The 20,064-nt window shown below is 48.2% G+C and overlaps 1 protein-coding gene across 2 annotated transcripts in view; it reads left to right on the forward strand.

The window, feature by feature from the left end:
* Positions 1-2,427: 2,427 nt before the first annotated feature.
* Positions 2,428-20,064, forward strand: part of LOC140470097 (serine/threonine-protein kinase WNK3-like) — an 80,569-nt gene continuing 62,932 nt past the window's right edge. The window contains exons 1-2 of one of the 2 annotated variants that reach the window (XM_072566533.1): positions 2,428-4,057; positions 15,268-16,051. In XM_072566533.1, the coding sequence (XP_072422634.1) occupies positions 15,530-16,051 (522 nt within the window). In that variant the 5' untranslated portion in view covers positions 2,428-4,057; positions 15,268-15,529. Of the gene's footprint in view, positions 4,058-5,577; positions 5,698-15,267; positions 16,052-20,064 lie in introns of those variants that run through there. The other variant, XM_072566534.1, reaches the window with a different exon arrangement.

Consider the following 20,064-nt stretch of genomic DNA (forward strand, 5'->3'; position numbering starts at 1 on the left):
GCTGCGGACACCTCTGCTGCAGCTGGGGAGGGTGGGGGAGGGGTTCCTGCCTGCTGAGAGCTGCGGGCACCTTTCCCCCTTGTCATTTTTACAGGAGACTAGACTGTTTAAATTTAGTACTGAGCCACTAATTACATGAAGTAAAAACTATTTTAAATGATTTGGTGAGTGTGGTGGGGGTGGGTGACCCACTTTGCCCAGATCTTGGGAGGAGCACTGTCGACTCAGACTTGCTGAGTCGCCGCCATCTTGGATCCCCGGCAAATGGAGTTTAACTTAGATAAACTTGAGGTGCTACACTTGGCAAGGCAAATCGGGGCTGATTTCTGATGAAGGGCCGATGCCTGAAATGTCGACTCTCCTGCTCCTCAGATGCTGCCAAACCTGCTGTACTTTTCCAGGGCCACGCTTTTGGTCTCAGATCTCCAGTCCTCAACTTTCTCCAAACCAGGGCAGGACTTCTTCACTTACTGGCAAGGTCCTGGAGAGTGTTGGTGAACAAAGAGAACTTGGAGTGCACATGCATGGTTTTCCTTGAAGCTGAAGTCGCAGGTAGACAGGGCGGTGAAGAAAGCATTTGGTATGCTTGCCTTTGTTGGTCAGTGCATTGAGTATAGGAGTTGGGAGGTCATTTTACAGCTGTACAGGACATTGATGAGGCTGCTATTGGAATACTGCATTCAGTTCTGGTGTCCCTACAAAAGGGAGGATGTTGGTAAACTTGAAAGGGTTCAGAAAAGATTTACATGGATGTTGGAGCTATAGGGAGAGGCTGAATAAGCTGTTTTACATAAGAACTCGGAACAGGAGGTGGCCACCGAGCCCTTCGAGTCTGCACTGTCATTCAATAAGATCATGGCCTCAGCTCCACGTATCCACCCTCTCACCCATAACCCTTAATTCTTTTAATGTTCAAAAAAAAAATCCATCTTGGCTTTAAAAACATTCACTGAATTAACTACTTCACTGGGCAGGGAATTCCACAGATTCACAACCCTCTGGGTGAAGACGTTCCTCCTCAATTCAATCCTAAATCTGCTCCCCCTAATTTTGAGGCTATGCCCTTTTGTCCGAGTTTCACCCGCCAGTGGAAACATCCTCTCTCCTGCTATCTTATTTATTCCCACCATAATTTTATACATTTCTATAGGATCCCGCCCCCCCCGTCCTCATTCTTCTAAATTCCGACGGGTGTAATCCCAGTCTCTCCTCATAAGCCGACCCCCTCAACGCCGGGATCAACCCCCTCTGCACCCCCTTCTCGGTGCCGGTCTAGCCTTCTCAAGTCAGGAGACCAAATCTGTCAGCGTTGGGAGTCTGAGGGCTGACCTTTACAGAGGTTTATAAAATCACGAGGGGCATGGATAGCGTTAATAGACAAGGGGTTTTCCCCACGGTAGGGGTGTCTAGAACTAGAGGGGCGCAGGCTTAAGGTGAGAGGGGGGGGGGGAAAGGAACACCTTTTTTTACGCAGACGTGTATGGAATGAGCTGCCAGAGGAAGTGGTGGAGGCTGGAACAACTACAACATCTAAAAGGCATCTGGATGGGTCCATGAATAGGAAGGGTTTGGAGGGAGATGGGCCAAGTGCTGTCAAATGGGACTGGATTAGTTTATGATATCTGGGCCAGCAGGGGCGAGTTGGGCCCAATGGTCTGTTGCAGTGGTGCCCTTAGCCATCTGACTGCCAGGCTGCTGACCTCTGCCCTCTCCGGGGCCAGACGGCTCCTGATTGGCGCCGGAGGTGCGGCTGCGCGCCGGCCGCCCGCCGATTGGCGCGGCGGCGGCGGCCCCGGAAGCGGTGCGCACAGCCTGCCGGGAATTGTAGTTCCCATCTTCACCGAACGCGGGCGGTCAGGCAGCATCCACAAGAGAGGAATCAAACAAACGTTTCCAATCTTCATTAGAGCTGAAGTAAAGTGTGGAGGGGGCAGCATTTACTCTTTGGTTGTGGGAGGGATAGCGGAACGAAGGATGTTGGTCCTTCAGATTCAGTGATGCCTGTCGGGTGCATTCAAACGCGCGCAGGCGCTCTAGACTCCTCGCAGAGAGCGCCCAAAACCCGTTGAAAAGGCAGCGCGCAGGCGTACTAAGTCGATTTGAGCCGGCCGACGGCAGGGCGCAAGCGCCCTATGTCCATTCGCGTCTGCTGCCGGTACGGCGCAGGCGCTCTGAATTCATCGCCCGCCGCGCCCTCGACCCATTCCAAGAGCAGCCGGCAGCGCGCAGGCGGACTTACTCCCCAAGTCGGCGGTTGCGCCGGCACCGCGCAGGCGTGTCACGCCGCCGCCCACCGGCACCCGCGATAGCGCGCAGGCGCCGAGGCCCGCTTTCCGACGGACCGCCGGGTGTGCGCAGTCGCAGCGCCTGCCGTCGGCGCTGAGTCGCCGTGGCTGCGCAGGCGCAGGCGGCTGTTTCGGCTCGAGCGCGCAGACGGCGGGCGGAGGAGGAGGAGGAGGAGGAGAAGGAGAAGAAGAGGAGTCCTGTGTCCCCCCCCAACCGCTTCAAATAATAAAAGAGAAAGAAAACAAAAAAAAAAGAAACAAAAAAGTGAGGGGGGGGTGAAATAGTGGAAAAAGCACCTCTGTTCTTTCGACGCTTCTTGATATTTCCCCCCCCATTGGGGTTGAGTGAGGGTCCCTGTGTCGAAGGCCCTTGGTGTTGTTGTTGTAGTAGCTGCCTTCCTCCCTTTATCTTTTGGAAGGCAATATCGAACCTTAATTAATCTTTATTTTTAATCCCCTTTCTCTTTTTTATTTGTTTTATTCAGTTATGAGGGTGTTTGTCTTCACCAGGAAGCAGAGGGATCTCTGACCCCCCCCCCCCAACCCCTTTCCAATTTTTTTTTCCCCTTCCTCCTTTTAAATTATTCTCAATCTATCTCCATTGATATTTTAATTTATCTCTTCCCTCTTCTCTTGTTACTTCAGTCCCTTCCCCCCCACCACCACCACCCTGCTCTGTTTACGCCCTTCAGACCCCAACCCCACCAAAACCTCATGAGGCTCGAGGTCCCTGATGAAGAGCGACTAAATCTTCCATTTCTTTTTGTCAGTTCTTTTTAAACAGCGTCTTGATCTCCCCTCTATTGTCATTAAACTTTCCAGAAGAAATGAAGGTAAAAGCTCTGAGGAGGAGGGTGTCAGTTGTGTTGAATTCTTTCGTTTTATTGTGATTTGCATCCTTCTCTTTCTTTTATAAAAAAAGTAATTTTTTGCCCTCCCTTTTCCTTTCAAAATCTTCTAGGAGAACTGGAGGAAAAAGTAGACAGAGTAAAGCTTCTTCCTCCTTTAAATTCTTCTATATTTGTTTTCATCAGTGTCCTTACTGATCTGTTTTTCCACTTTTTACTGAAAAAGCTATCTTTTATTGAGATTTTCACCTCTTTCCTGCTTCACTCCTCTCTCCTTTTTTTCAGCCCTTTAGTTAGACATCTTCTGGGACAAATGAAAGCAAAATCTCCAAGGAGGTAGAAGGAATTAATTTTCTTAAGTTCTTTTTTTTTGCTTTTTTAAAAAGCCTTTCTTTCCACTGTTTAGACATCTTAAAGAAGCTTCTGGGACAAGGGAAGGAAAGAACTTTGAGGAGTAAGGAGAAGGAGTACATGTTCTTAAATTTTATTGTGCGTGTGAGACATCTTTCTTTCCCACCCCTGTCTTATGTCTATTTCTAACCCTTTTTCCCCTGAGAGAATTTTTCAATAAAAGGATCCTCCCAGAACAAATGAAGGATAAAGCTCCAAAGGGAGAGAGGGAGTAAACAGTCCTTAAGATAATTTTGTTCTGTGATTCCCACCCCCGTGTTTTGCAACTGAAGGAACGCTGCTTATTTTTTATTTTAAGTCCTTGGAGAAAGTTGCAGGACAGCAAAAGCTCTGAGAATAGGCCTTTTGTTAATTTTGTTTTTTTATAAGGCCCTATAAATTTCTACACCCCCATTCATCAGTGTGCCCCTCTGCTTAAAACAAACTCCACGCCTGCCAAGGATGGATTGTGACTGTGGATCCTGGGCTGTTTTGCGACTTCTCCTTCACTGTGTGTGTGCCTTCTCTTATTTAGTAAGTAAAACGAAAGAGGGATAAGAACAAAAAAAATTCCAAATCTCTGTGATTTTTAAAAAAATGATCCAATCATGATTTTTGCTAGTGTTGGGGATTTTGCCGTATGTGTTTTGTTGCATTGGCTGTGAACCTTGCTCTTTTCATGTTTTGCATTTTCTATTTTCTTGGAACCTTGTGGATCATTACGAAATGTGTTGCAAACGTGTGAGTATAAGTTTTGAGAAATGTTTTGTATATAGGGTACAAATGTATTGGAGGGAGTGATATGCGGTGTAAATGTACATTTCTCTCAGCTGTTCATTTAGCTAATGTATGTTTGTGGATAATATTGCAAATTTTGAATGCAGAAGCATGTTTTTGGTTTGAGTTCAGTGTTGCTGGGAATAGAAGATTTGCGTTATAAAAATAGACTGGAGCGTTTTTCACTGGCGTGCAGGAGGTTGAGGGGTGACCTTATTGACGTTTATAAAATCACAAGGGGAATAGATAGGGTCTTTAGGGCACGGAAGTTCAAAACTTGGGGGTGGGGGGGGTGTATTTTTAAGTTGAGGTGAAAGTTTCAAAAAGGATAAGAAGGATAACTTTTTTAAACAGTGTGGTTCATGTATGGAATGAACTGCCAGAGAAAGTGGTGGATGCAGGTACATTTGCAACATTTGAAAGATATTTGGGTAAGTACATGAGTAAGAAAAGTTTGGAGGGATACAGGCCAAGCGCAGACAGGTGGCACTAGTTTATTTTGAGAATGTGGGTGGGCATAGACTGACAAGTGGGACTAGATTAATTTAGGATATCTGGTCAGCATGGATGAGTTGGACCAAAGGGACTGTTTCTGTGCTGTACAGCACAGCTCTATGACTGGTTGGACTGAAGAGTCGGTTTCCATACTATATGACTCAATGTCCGATATTTTGCCTGCCGAAGTTTAGTGTTGGAGATTCATATGGATGTTCTGTGGTGTGGAGATTTACCCTGACGTTGTGTTTGTGTACCTGTCATGTTGGTTGAAAATGACTGGAAAAAATTGACTTGGCGGCTGACCCTTCTCCTCCTCGCTTGGCCGGTGTGCCTTTTGTTTTCTTGTTATTTGGAAAGTTGCGTCTTGGCTGTGGAGGTGGAGTTTTGTTTTCGGGCTGATGGTGGTTTGTAAGTACAGTGTGCCTCTGCTTGAGTTTCTGACACTAAAAAAGCCGGAACACGGGTGTGGGTTGTGTGTGTGTGTAAAGCTCAGCGACGTGTCAGGATCTGGGATTTTGTTTGCTGAATGGGCTTTGCTATCTATCGAGGTAGGTATGCACCTGCAGGCATTGAGTGCATATGGCAATTCAGGTTTTGGGATGGGGCTGCTCATGTCAGGCACCTGGCCTGAGATCTGGTCCTTGAACTTTACTGTTGGGAGCCCCACCTGCCCGTCCCTTCTGAAAGTAGATGACACACACCGTCTCTGCTTTGTCAGTCTTTTAAAATTCCCTTCCCCCCGCCCACCTCCACTTCCTCCTGTGGCTTTCGAGATCACAAGCAGCTGTGATGTAGTGCTGGGACTCGGTGAAACCTGTGAATGATTGAGCGCACTGCAGCTTGTACCCCTCGCGATGGGCACTGCTTGGACATGGACTGCCTCTGCAAGGGTAGTTGAGGTGGGTGTTACATGATACAGTAAAATCTTCATTGCGTCCCCCTCCTTCACCTCTGTCGATTTTCAGCCTTTTTACTGCTTGGCAGTTCCTGCTTTCCTTCCCAAATTGCTTGTGTTTAAATGTATGGGTCATTAAATGTTTGGGTGCCCTGAGTGGCAAAGTTCTGCAAACCAAATGGTGGGCGCAAGGAGCTTTGGATTACAACAGGTATGATGGTGCTCACCAGGGTGTCTCCTTGTTTCAGAAACTTTGGATTGTGTCGTCTATAACAAAGACTTTTGGCGGGGGTGGTGGTGGTGCGGGGGAGCGGTATCTCTCCTCTGTTTTCAGTTTTACTTCAGGTACAACATGGTAGCTTGTAGCTACCACATGACATATCTGGACAGATCAGGAAGGAATGGCAATAAGATATCCTCCTGTGTGTGTGTGTGTGGAGGGGGAGGTGTGTGGAGTTGGTGATGGATTGTGGAAGCTGGTCATCTGCTGGATACAATCGGTTGTACTTTGGTTTGAGGCAAAGTCACTGTGGATAATACGGTAGCCCCCACTCTGCGTCATGCACCCCCCCCCCCCCCATTAACACACAGTCACACCTTTGTCACGCCCGTGTGAAATGGTTTGGGACGTGTAAGTGCTTTGAAGGTCCCATGGCCAGTTCTTGTATTGTGGAAACCTTCTGTTTTTGTGTGAGGGTGGTGTCTTTAGTTTTCTGATGGTGTTTGCCGTTCCCTAACCACAACCTCTCTTTTCCTCCATGCTGCAAAGCCATGACTCATTTCTCTCGGCCAAGGCTGGGAAGGGGGTGCAGGTGCATTCCCCAAGCACCCATTATTGTGGCTGTAGCTCAGAGATGCTGGGTGCCTGCTGGCTAATTGACTGGATCGGGCATCATAGTTTTGTCCTGCCCCTGCCTCTCTTGCCATTCCAGAGGTCATGCTCATCTCCCAGGGTAGCTGTGGAATCGAGTCTTAGCCCAGCCAGCGGGTGTTCCTTTTGGCACCTCTCCTCCAATCTGTCCCTGCCTTTGGGACTTGTGTGAAATGTTGAGTGCAATTGCATAGAATCATAGTGTCTTACAGCACCAGGTGGAGGCTGTTTTGACTTCATATCTTGGTCCTCCTCAGTTTAGATGCATTCCCCAGTTTTTCCCAAGCACTCTGTACATTCACTTCAACAGCTCTTCACTGACTCGCCCCGAGACCAGGGTGGGCCGTGCTGGCCTCTGGACAAGTGCCATTCAGCTGTTTGTATCTCCCCCATTAGATTGTGCAGTACTGACTGCTGGTAATGTCCCTTCAGGGGGAGTATATCTAACTGCACAGTTCCAGTGCTGTTTTACAGAAGAGACTGTGACTGCTTTCAAACTCACCAAGGGAGTCAGTGGTGACAGCGATCATATAATCCTTACATTGCAGATAGAAACTGTTCGGCCCATCAAGTCTGCACTGACCCACTGAAGAGCATCCCACCCACCCACCCACCCTACCCCTGTAACCCTGCATTTCCCATGGCCAAACCACCTTGTCTGCACATCTCTGGGGACTATAGAGCAATTTAGCATGACCAGTCCACCCAACCTGCACAGGTTTGGACTGTGGGAGGAAACCAACACAGACACAGTAAAGGACGTGCAATCTTACTCACAGACAGTCGCCCAAGGATGGAATCGAGCCTGGATACCTGCTGCTGTGAGGCAGCAGTGCTAACCATTTTCCCCACATTAGAAGACACTGTTGCCCAGCTCTTTGGTCCTCCCGCAGCCAGGCTGACTCTGTTATTTCAGCTTGTGGTGGTCGTTCTGACCTGTTCATCCACCCGTGCTTTGAGAGCAGGAGAGAGCCCTCCAGCTGTGAGAGTTCCAAGCTTCTACCCCTACTCTGTCTTGCTTCAATGCTCGGATCCCCAGGCACGGTCATGCAGTGCTGCAGGGGGTGTTTGCTTCAGAGGCCAGAGTGATTTAAATGGCCCTAAAGTGCTGCATAAGTTCGAGACCAAAACAAAAACTGCAAATGCTGGAATCCAAGGTAGATGAGCAGGAAGCTGGAAGAACACAGCAAGTCAGGCAGCATCAGGAGGTGGAGTAGTCAACATTTCAGGTGTAACCCTTAAGGACTGGGGGTGGGGGAAGGGGAGTTGCAAAACCTGCTGGCACACCTCCATCTCACCTCCATCCAGGGTCCCAAGCAGTCCTTCCAGGTGAGACAGAGATTTCCCTGCATCTCCTCCAACCAAATTTACTGCATCCTGTGCTCCCAATGTGGTCTTCTCAACATTGGTGAGACCAAATGTAATCTCAGGGCAGGTTTCACCGAGTGTCTCAGCTGTGCCTGCCCATTTAATTCCCCTTCCCATCCCGTTTCTGACACAACTATCCTCTGTCTCCTCCATTGCCACATGAAACAGACTGCAAATTGGAGGAACAGCACCTCATCTTCTGCCTGGGCAGCCTACGGCCTGGAGGACTCAACATTGAGTTCTTCAATTTCAAATAACCTTCACTTCCCATCCCCCGGCACCTTTTACAGCTCCCCCCCTTCCATTCCCCTGACTGATCCTTCCAGCTACTGACCAGATTAGTTCCTCCCATTGACCAACCAGATCATAACCTCTACCTGTGCTCACCTATCACTACCTCACCACTCACCCTTCGCCCCACAACACCCCCTTTATCTGCAGCTCCCCTTACCCCCACCCCTCAGTCCTGAAGAAAGGTTATACCCAAAATGTTGACTTCTCCACCTTCTGATGCTTTCTGCCTTGCTGTGATCTTCCAGCCTCCTGCTTGTCCATCTGAAGTAGACTGCAAAAGGACTGATTGTTTGATAAGTAAGTACCTGTGTCATGATTTAGCTGCTTTGTGCTTCCTTCTTGCTGAAACGCTCGTCATATTTTAAAAAAAGACCAAGGACTTGGCTCAACACTTCCTTGGCCATCTGGAGTGTAGAATGAGTCTGGGAGTCTAGCATTATCCTGAAGAGAGGCCAGTTGCCGAGTGGGATGCCGATGCAGGTGCTTGAGATACTTCTGGTGACAGTGACCGGCTTTATGTCAGGGTAGTTTGCTCACTGATGCCCCAGAGGTTTGTCGTTTAGGGTTTGTGTGCCCCAGTTGGTGAGTGAGGGAATTGAGTTGGTTGTGTCGGTTTTGGAGCAGTGCTGTCTTGTCTCCTCTCTGGTGGGGATGTGCCGTGTTTAGTTTCTCTCTCTCCGCTGCTCCTCACTTCAGCATCGTTTGTTCTGTCTATCCATCAGACTTTGCCTGTTCTTTCCCCTCTTTTGACTCCTCACCCAACCCACCTTTTGCCACTCATTCCCCTCTCCCCACCTCTTTCTTGATTCATTATCACCTCTGACCAGGGTCGTGGTCTCCTGCTGAGGTCAGGTCTCTTTCATCAGCCTATATCTTTGCCCTTGCTGTGATGGACATAGATGGCTATTCCTGTGTGTGACGGCGGAGGAGGCGGCCATTCGGCCCCTCAAACCCAATACTCCGTTCAATAAGATTATGTCTGAATGATCTCGACACTTTTCGCTCAGCGTCTTCAAGAGTGAAATCTGCCAGTCTCTACTGGATGAACTCATTACTTCCGCCTCACAATGCACAGCAGCATTCCATTTATCTGCCTAATTGCCTGCCCTACATGCATGCAAGCTTTGTGGTTCACATAACGGTGACCATGGACTGTCTCCACGACTGGAGCTGTTCCCAAGCACCAGCTGTCTGAAGGGAGAGATAGAGAGTCCAGTTTCCTCCGCGCACACGCACTTGCTGTACTGTGTGTACAATGTGTTGGATGTTTGGGGTGGGACTGGCAGTACTGGGTTGGTTGCTGTGCGAAATAGGCCAGACAGACTCCAGGGGAAAACCTTTCATTTGGGAGGGGAGCGATGGTGTCATCTTTAATGGGATAATTCAGTGTGGAAGAGACCATTCAGCCCATCAAAATTGGATGGCCAAAAAAAAAGGTGCTACCAGAGCAAACTTAAATTCCAGTCGCTGCTGTGGTGGGATTGAAACCCATATCCAGTAACATATGAAGTTAGGAACAGGCCCCTTGAACCTGTTCCACCATTCGTTGGGATTGTCGCTGGACTGTGGCCTAATTCCATAGACAAGCCTTTGGCCCATACCCATTAATATCTTTGCTAAACACAATTTTATTCCTTTCAGATTTAAAATTAACAACTGATCCAGGATTCACTGGTATTTGTAGAAGAGAATTCCAAGCATCTACCACCCTTGGTGTAATTTCACCACTACATCACTTTCTTGACTGAAAGTTTGACTTTGTCCAGCTACAGTATCTTGTTTAGTATCAACAGGGCCGATAGCATTGAACCTGTTGCTGATGGGGGAGCGGCCGTTGAAGTGCCCATTGACGTAGAAACTTGAATCCTTGGAAAAGGAAGTACTTATTTGAAAAGGTCTGGGAAATGAAATGAGAGCAAGGAGAGCTGTGATTGTGTGAGAGCGGCAGACAGAGAGAAGGTAAGTTTAGGACTGGTGTGGATTCAACGGGCTAAATGGCCTCTTCCATAGTTGGACTGAGTAAAAGGAAGTGGTTCCTGCCACTGCCACTTCCTTCTCGATATAGAGCTGTCTGATGTATCAGACTGAAACTGCTAGTTGTGCAATCCTATTAGATCCCCTGTCTGGAGTCAAGACATTTAGAAAATAGCGCTCGCTTGTGAATGCATTAATTTAGTGCTTTGCAAAAAGGCTGTATCTTCTTGTCTCGCTTCTCCCATTACTGTCTCAGATTATTAAAATATGGTTAAGATAACAGGAATTTATCTAACATAATGCGGCACGGTGGTTAGCACTGATGCCTCACAGCACTAGGGTCTCATGTTCGATTCTGGCCTCGAGCGACTGTCTGTGCGGAGTTTGCACATTCTCTGCGTGGGTTTCCTCCGGGTGCTCCGGTTTCCTCCCACAGTCCAAAGATGTGCAGGCCAGGTGAATTGGCCATGCTCAATTGCCCGTAGAGATAGGTGCATTAGTCAGAGGGAAATGGGTCTGGGTGGGTTACTCTTCAGAGAATCGGTGTGGACTTGTTGGGCCGAAGGGCCTGTTTCCACACCGTAGGGAATCTAATCTAATCAAATGCGTGAAATGGATTTTAAACCGGAAAGACATTTTTATTTCGTTTTGTTTTATTTAAGGGACTGAAACTAAATGTGACTGTGGATGAAGGCTGCTGTTGTAACTTTGAATGTGGGAATATGAAAGGGAGGATTTAAAAAAAAAATACCTGCTGGATTCAGGGGTGTGGATTCAGGAATGAATCGTGACCCTTTCCTGGAACATCGCCTTGGTTAGAAGTTTGTTTCCTTTATTGCCAGAGTCCGCTGTGCTATTCTCCGTTTGAGGTTGAGATCTGTCCAGCCATGGGCTTGCTGGTTTAGGCAGTAATGCTTGATCAGTCCTGGAGGGCCAAGAATGGGTTTTATAGGTGTTAATTCAGCATTCTCCATGGCAATGCCTCTACTAATCAGAGTCCGTTTATCAACCAATCGGCAATCTCCTCTCAAGCAGTCTGTGTTTAGTTTTCCCTTGAATTTGTATTCTTGCCAAGGGTCCTGTCGAGTGCAATGCAAGAAACCCGTTGGGGTTCACTTCTGACCGTCAAGAGTGGCAATCTGCCATCCTTACCTGGTCTGGCCTACATGCGACTCTAAGCCCACGGTGATGTGATTGACTCTTAACTGACTGCAAAAAAAGGGTCTGGCAAGATGCTCAGTTCCGGAGTCCGCTGAGGCTGTGCAAAAAAAAAAGCCAGCAGCACCCACATCCCGTGGAAAAATTAAAAAAAAAAGCTGTAGGCAATTCGGCCCCTTGAACCTGCTATGTCATTTGATGTGATTGCGGCTGATCCAGTTGTTCCCTCACCAAACTTGTTTGACTGCCTTGCCACTCTAACTACCTGAGCCTTAAAAACTTTTCCATGGCCCTGCCTGTACTGATCTTTGTGGGGAGAGGATTCACGGCCTTTTGACAAATGAATTTTTCCAAATCACTGTCTTAAGAGCTCTTATTTTTAAACCGTGCTGCCCAATGCTGGGTATGGGAAGCTGAAGCACCCACCCAACCCCAATCACCCCTGACCTGTTTCAGTGTGATCATATCTGATTCTTCTCAATGCCTAACCTGCTCAAAGCTTCCTCGTTACGACAACCCCTTCATCCAAGGAATTGGCCGAATCCCTGAACTGCCTCCAGTCTGTTATTTCTGTATAATTCATTTGTGGGATGAGTGTTGCTGGCTGGTATTTATTGTCTGTTCCATGTTGCACTCAGAGACTTTGTAACCATTGGTACAACTGTGGGGCTTGCTAGGCCATTACAGAGGGCAATTGAGAGTCAGCCACATTGCTGTAGATCTGAAGTCACATGCAGGCCAGACCAGGTGAGGATGGCAGATTTCCTTCCCTGAAGGACATGATTGAATCAGATGGGTTTTCCAACAATTGACATGGTCATCAGTGTATTCTTAATTTCAGTTTTTTTTAAATTGAATTCAAACTCCTCCATGGCAGCATTTGAACCCATGTCCCCAGAACATTAGCTGAGTCTCTGCATGAATAATCTAACGAAGACACCTGTATATCCTCAAAATAAAGTGAGCAAAACTGTATGCAGTCCTCCCATGTGGTCCAAAAGGCCCTGTGTATTTGCAGCAGCAGTTCCTACTTTTATACTCCGTGCCTTTTGCAATAAATGACAACATTCCCTTTGCCTCCCTAATCATTGGTTGCACCTTGCCAGTTGTGATTCACGTAATTAGATTACTTCCAGTGTGGAAACAGGCCCTTCGGCCCAACAAGTCCACACCGCCCCGCCGAAGCGTACCCACCCATACCCCTACATCTACATCTACATCTACATCTACATCGACCCCTTACCTAACACTACGGGCAATTTAGCATGGCCAATTCACCTGACCTGCACATCTTTGGACTGTGGGAGGAAACCGGAGCACCCGGAGGAAACCCACGCAGACACGGGGAGAACGTGCAAACTCCACACAGTCAGTATGTGTGTATGTGTGGTGGAGCACTTGCCTGCACCTGTCGCTCTGCACCAGCCACCTGCTGCAGTAGTAGCGCCCCTACCTGTGAGTCAGTACGCCTCCAGGGGATGGGCCATAATAACTCTGAGCGGCTTGTTTAGAAGATATCTACTTGGGAAAGAGAGGTGAAAATTATATCTGAGGCAGAGAGATAGCATGGGACTGGCAGACTGACAGAAGTTGGCAAAACCTTAGGAAATCCTTCTCTCAACTTACTCAGGAGGGTCCTAAGAGTGAAGGACCCTCCTCAGTGGCTTATTAAGACAGAGGTAGTGAGGTACATGACTAACAATGGGAATGCAAGAGGGGATGGGCAGGAAAGTGTAATCAAGTACACAATCCAATCAGCCATCATCTTACCAAATTGCAGAGCAAGTTAGAGGGACCAAAGGCTTTCTGTGTATGTGTCCCTTGAATTGACTTTCCTGCCAAGCCAGGTGGTTGACAGTGAGGGGCCACTGAATTAGTCCATCCTCTTCGCTATGCCGAGGGACCTGGCTATTTTTGTATACTAATCACAAAAAGTTGTTTTTCAGGTGCAGCAGGTAATTAAAAAGGCAAGTTTCTGCTCGGTGGCTCAGTGGTTCGCACTGCTGCCTGTAAAGTGCTAGGGACCTATGTTCAATTCCAGCCTCTGGCGGCTGTCTGTGTGGAATTTGCAAATTTTCCCCGAGTCTGTATGGGTTTCCTCTGGGTGCTCTGGTTTCCTCCCACAGTCCAAAGATGTGCAGGTTAGATGGATTGACCATGCTAAATTGCCCATTGTGTGTGGGTTCGGTGGATTAGCTATGGGATATGCAAGGTTACAGGGATAGAGGCGTGAATCTGGATGGGATGCTCTTCGGAGAGTTGATGTGGACTTTTTGGGTGGAATGGCCTGTTTCCACACTGTAGGGATTCTCTGAAAAATATTATCCTTCATTGCTAGTTCAAAAAGAGTGGGGTTATGTGACAGCTGCAGAGGTGCTGGTGAGACCACGCCTGCAGTACTGTGGACAGTTCTGGTCTCCTTACTTGAGAAAGGATGTTCTGGCCTTGAAGGAGGTGCAGAGAAGGTTCACATAGTTGATTCCAGTGTTGAGAGGGTTGGCTTAAGAGGAGAGATTGAGTAGACTGGAACTATACTCATTGGAATCTAGAAGAATGAGGGAGGAACTTAAAGAAACATAAAATCATGAAGGGAATAGCTAAGATAGAAGCAGGACAAGTTATTTCCACTGGATTGTGAAACGAGAACTAAGGGCCATAGCCTCAAAATAAGGGGAGCAGATTTCAGATTGAGTTGAGGAGGAGCTTGTTCACCCAAAGGGTTGTGAATCTGTGGAATTCCCGACCCAATGAAGCAGTTGAGACTGCCTCATTGAATGTTTTTAAGGCAAAGATAAAGGAATTGAGGGTTATTGTGAGTGGGCCAGTAAGTGGAGCTGAGTCCATGAAACGATCAGCCATGATCGTATTGAATGACGGAGCAGGCTCCAGAGGCCAGATTGCCTACTCCTGCTCCTATTTCTTATGTTTGAGCTGAGCAGTTTTTAGTTTATTTTGCTGCCTGCCTGATGGACCTACAAAGATAGGTAGAGGGCAGGTAGCATTGAGGAGGCGGGGAGGCTGCAGAAGGATTTGGACAGGTTGGGAGAGTGGCCAAAGAAATGGCAGAAGGAGTACAGTGTGGGAAAGTGTGAGGTCATGCACTTTGGTAGGAAGAATAGAGGCATAGGCTATTTTCTAAATGGGGAGAAAATTCAGAATTGCAAAGAGACTTGGGAGTTCTAGTCTGGATTCTCTCAAGGTAAACTTGCGGGTTGAGTCAGTAATTAGGCAAATATAGTGATGGCATTTATTTTGAGGGGACTTGAATATAAAAGCAGGAATGTACTTCTGAGGCTCTATAAGGTTGTGGTCAGACCACATTTGGAGTATTGTGAGCAGTTTTGGACTCCATAACTCAGGAAAGATGTACTGGCCTTGGAGCGTGTTCAGTGGAGGTTCACTAGCATGGGCCCAGGAGTAAAAAGCTTAACACATGAGGAACGTTTGACGACTCTGGGTTTATGCTCGATGGAGTTTAGAAGGATGACGGTGGCGGGGGGGGGGATCTCATTGAAACGTACAGAATATTGAATGGCTTGGACAGTGTAGATGTTGGGAAGATGTTTCCATTAGTAGGAGTGACTAGGACCCGAGGGTATAGTGTCAGAGAAAAAGGAAGACGATTTTTAGAGTGGAGATAAAGAGAAACTACTTCAGCCAGCGAGTGGGGAATCGATGGAGTTCATCGCCACAGAAGTGGAGATAGGTGCTTCAGTATCAAAGAAATCAAGGGTTACAGGGAGAATGGGTTTGAGAAATGTATCAGCTGTGATTGAAAGACGGAGTGGCCTCGATGGGCTGAATTGCTTAATGTCTGCTCCTATGTCTTAATGAAGAGCTGGGCTAGGTGCTCTTAACTGCTGTCTTTCCATCTGCCTCCCTAATGCTCTTTCCTTTTATCATTAACAGAGAATGTGGTGTCCTGTGACTGCCTGTCACCTGTTTGAAATCTGAAGAAGGAGGCTGCGCTTTTATTACTCTGAAGGGCAAACCGTGTCTGCGCGTCGGTCAAGATGCCGGTGTCGAAGGTGCCAAGGAACCATTCGGCTGCCATATCTTAAATTAAAGGAACTGCTTCGGAGGTTGTCCGATTGTGACGACAACAGGGGAGAAGGAGGTGTCTCTTTCTTTTGGAATCCCTGAAACACTCTTATATTGTTTCTTTGGAGTGATGGCAACGGACCCAGGAGAGCCCACCGGTCCGGAGGATTCCAGCAAACCGGGAGGGGTGCCCAGCAGCTCCGGGCAGGCACCCGCTGGCTCTGGCTCAGACTCAGGTTCAACCCCTGCCCCTGGCAAGATGGAGAGGGCTGGCGACGGCAGTCCCCCGGGCCTCCCGGCACGACTGGACCGGGACGCCGAGAACCACCGCTTTGTGCGCAGGAGTGTGGAGCTGGTCGATCGGGAGCCGGTGGGAGGCCGACAGCCCGATGGCCATGCCTGCCCAAGCACCCCCGAGGGCCGGAGTGAGCTGGCAACACCCCGAGGGCCTGCCCCAGAGGGTCCCAGGGAGGTGGCCCGCGAGAGGACGGAGAAGGAGAATGAGGAGGAGGCCGAGATGAAGGCGGTCGCCACCTCTCCGGGAGGCCGCTTCCTGAAATTTGACATTGAACTCGGGCGAGGAGCCTTTAAGACTGTGTACAAGGGCTTGGATACTGAGACCTGGGTTGAGGTTGCTTGGTGCGAACTGCAGGTTAGTGCCGCGCTTCTCTGGGTTTTATTTTCTGTGCGCAATCAGCGATTGCAAATGACCTCAGCGTGCCGGCTGGTTCTGCCACAACACAGAAAGAACCTTTGAGTGGCTAAACTCATGTGGGGCAGAGACAGGAACATCACAGGTGTCCTTTTCTGTCTATTTTTAACACTTGTGGGCTTGTGTATATCTGGATAATGGGAAGCCGCAATCATCATAAGGGCAGCATGGTGGTTCAGTGGTTAGCACAGCCTCACAGCACCAGGAACCCTGTTTCGATTCCACCAACAGGGAAAGAATGTGTGGAATCTGCACATTCTTTCCCTGTCTGTGTGGGTTTCCTCCAGGTGCTCCGGTTTCCACCCACAGTCAAAAGATGTGCAGGTTCGGGCGGATTGGCTGCGTCTAAATTGTCCCCGTAGTGCCCAGGGATGTGCAGGTTAGGGTGGATTGGCCGTGGAGAATGCAGGATTTCAGAGATACGGTAAAGGGGTGGATCTGGGTGGGATGTTATTTGGAGGGTCAGTGAGGACTCGATGGACTAATTGGTCTGTTTCCACACAGTAAGGATTCGATGATTCCAAAAAGTATGAAATGTGCAAAATAGGAACTGCAGAAGGTCGCTCAGTCCAGTGTGACCAATGCACTATTCAACTTTATCATGGCTGATCCTCTATCTCAACACCCCTCTCCTATGGCCCTTGATATTTTCATTTCTAGAAATCCATCTCCAGCATTGGCTGGCACCTATGTGGTTGGTCAAGGGATCCACGTAATCAATAGAAAAACACACTAAATCATAGAAGAGTAGTGTCAAGGGTATAAACATGACTGTTATACTTTATTTAAGTGATCTATGCTTTAAATAATAATGTAACTCTGCCTTAAATAAAGCTTACTGGCAGAGAACCTTCTCACTCGCACCCTCAATTGACTGCTTGGAGATCACCATAATGTAGTAAGCATCTGGTATTTGATGTATATAATTTTTGCCAGTTTGTTGGGAGTGCCAGTTCATACAAGTGCCGAGGGCTGTGCAGGTTAGGGTAGATTGGCCAAGCTAAATTGCCCTGTAGTGACCAGCGATTTGAAGGCTAGGTGGATTAACTGTGGGGAATGCAGGATTACAGGGATAGGGTAGGGAGTGGGGTCTGGCTGGGATGCTCTTCAGAGGGTCGGTGTGGACTTGATGGGCCAAATGACCTGCTTCCACTTTGTAGGCATTCTAAGTTCTTTCAGAAAGTCACTGGGTCAGACTCCTGCAGCTCCTTCCCTAGTGGCACTGTGGGTTTGTGAATACGAAATAGATTACAGTAGTTCAAGAAAGCAGCTTACTATCATCTGTTTGAGGGCAGCTAAAGCTGTTGAAGAGTGTGGTGCTGGAAAAGCACAGCCAGTCGGGCAGCATCCAAGGAGCAGGAGAGTTTTGCTGATGAAGAGTTTATGCTTGAAACATTGACTCTCCTGCTCCTCGGATGCTGCCTGACCTGCTGTGCTTTTCCAGCACCATACTCTTCGACTCTGATCTCCAACACCTGCAGTCCTCACTTTCTCCTAGGCAGCTAACGATGGCCAATAAATGCTGGCCCATCCGGCAACGCTCACATCCTGTGAGAGAACGAATAAATCAATGTCTGCCCAACCGTTTCCGTTTTGGATACTTGTGGGGGGGACGACTTACCAGGGGTAAGCAATGGGGTTCAGGCCTCTGTCACGGAGCCTGTCCCTGTTGCTCAGAAGGGAAGGGTGGAGAAGAGCAGAGCGATAGTTATTGGGGACTCGATAGTTCGGGGCACAGATAGGCAGTTTTGTGGGGGCGAGAGAGACTCACGTTTGGTATGTTGTCTCCCAGATGCAAGGGTACGTGACGTCTCTGATCGTGTTTTCCGGGTCCTTAAGGGAGGGGGGGAGTAGCCCGAAGTCGTGGTCCACATTGGCACCAATGACATAGGTAGGAAGAGGGCTGAGGTTGTTAGGCAGGCTTTCAGGGAGCTAGGTTGGAAACTCAGAGTTAGAACAAATAGAGTTGTTGTCTCTGGTTTGTTACCGTGCCACGTGATAGAGAGTCAAGGAATAGGGAGAGAGAACAGTTAAATGCGTGGCTACAGGGATGGTGCAGGAGGGAGGGATTCTGGTAATTGGATAACTGGGGTTCTTTCTGGGGAAGGTGGGACCTCTATAAACAGGATGGTCTACACCTGAACCTGAGGGGCACAGTACCCTTGGGGGGAGGTTTGCTAGTGCTTTTGGGGGGGGGGGGGGGGGGGGGTTTAAACTAATTCTGCAGGGGCATGGGAACCTAGACTGTCGCTTTAGGGTGCAGGACCTGGAGTGTAGGGAAGTTAGGAACATGGCATCAATCTCAACGGAGGGTGCCTGTAAACCGGAAAGTGGCTTGAAGTATGTATACTTCAATGCAAGAAGTATACGAAATAAGGTAGGTGAACTTGCAGCATGGGTTGGTACCTGGGATTTCAATGTTGTGGCTATTACGGAGACATGGGTAGAACAGGAACAGGATTGGCTGTTGCAGGTTCCAGGGCTTAAATGTTTTAGTAGGGTCAGAGGTGGGGGTAAAAGAGGGGGAGGTGTGGCATTGCTTGTCAAAGATAGTATTACAGCGGTGGAAAGGACGATGGATGAAGACTCGCCATCTGAGGCAGTTTGGGCTGAGGTTAGAAATAGGAAAGGTGAGGTCACCCTGTTAGGAGTTTTCTACAGGCCTCCTAATAGTCCTAGAGATGTAGAAGAAAGGATTGCGAGGATGATTCAGGAGAAAAGTGAAAGTAATAAGGTGGTTGCTATGGGGGTCTTTAACTTCCCAGATATTGACTGGGAAAGCTATAGCTCGAGTTCGTTAGATGGGTCGGTGTTTGTCCAATGTGTGCAGGAGGGTTTCCTGACACAATATGTAGACAGGCCAACAAGAGGTGAGGCCATACTGGATTTGGTTCTGGTTAACGAACCAGGTGTTAGAATTGGAGGTAGGTGAGCACTTTGGGGACAGTGACCTCAATTCGATGACTTACTCTCGTGATGGAGAGGGATAAGTGTGCACTGCAGGGCAAGAGTTATAGCTGGGGGCAGGGAAATTATGATGCAGTGAGGCATGACTTAGGATGCGTGGCTTGGAAAAATAGGCTTCAAGGGAAGGGCGCAATTGATATGTGGAGCTTGTTCAAGGAGCAACTATTGAGTGTCCTTGATAAGTAAGTACCTGTCAGGCAGGGAGGAAAGGGTCGTGTAAGGGAGCCATGGTTTAATAAGGAATTGGAATCCCTTGTTAAAGGGAAGAGGGCGGCCTATGTAAAGATGAGGCGTGAAGGTTCAATTGGAGCGATTGAGTTATAAGTTAGCCAGGAAGGATCTGAAGAGAGAGCTAAGAGCAGCAAGGAGGGGACATGAAAAGTCCTTAGTTGGTAGGATTAGGGAAAACCCAAAGGCTTTCTATAGGTATGTCAGGAATAAAAGAATGACTAGGGTAGGAATAGGTCCAGTCAAGGATAGCAGTGGGAAGTTGCATGTGGAGACTGAAGAGATTGGGGAGACACTGAATGAATACTTTTCGTCAGTATTCACTCAGGAACAGGACATTGTTGCCAATGTGAATATTGAGTCACAATTAATTAGAATGGACGGCTTTGAGGTATGTTGGGAAGAGGTGTTGGAAATTCTGGAAAGGGTGAAAATAGATAAGTCCCCTGGGCCTGATGGCATTTATCCCAGGATTCTCTGGGAAGCAAGGGAGGAGATTGCAGAGCCATTGGCCTTGATTTTTATGTCCTCGTTGTCTATAGGAATATTGCCAGAAGACTGGAGGATAGCAAATGTGGTTCCCTTGTTCAAGAAGGGGAGTAGGGATAACCCTAGTAACTATAGGCCGGTGAGTCTCACTTCTGTTGTGGGCAAAGTCTTAGAGAGAATGTAAGGGATAGGATTTATGAACATCTGGATAGGAATAATGTGATCAAGGATAGTCAGCATGGTTTTGTGAAGGGCACAAACCTTATTGA

The sequence above is a fragment of the Chiloscyllium punctatum genome, chromosome 50 (genome assembly GCF_047496795.1).
Source record: "Chiloscyllium punctatum isolate Juve2018m chromosome 50, sChiPun1.3, whole genome shotgun sequence".
Taxonomy (NCBI): Eukaryota; Metazoa; Chordata; class Chondrichthyes; order Orectolobiformes; family Hemiscylliidae; genus Chiloscyllium; species Chiloscyllium punctatum.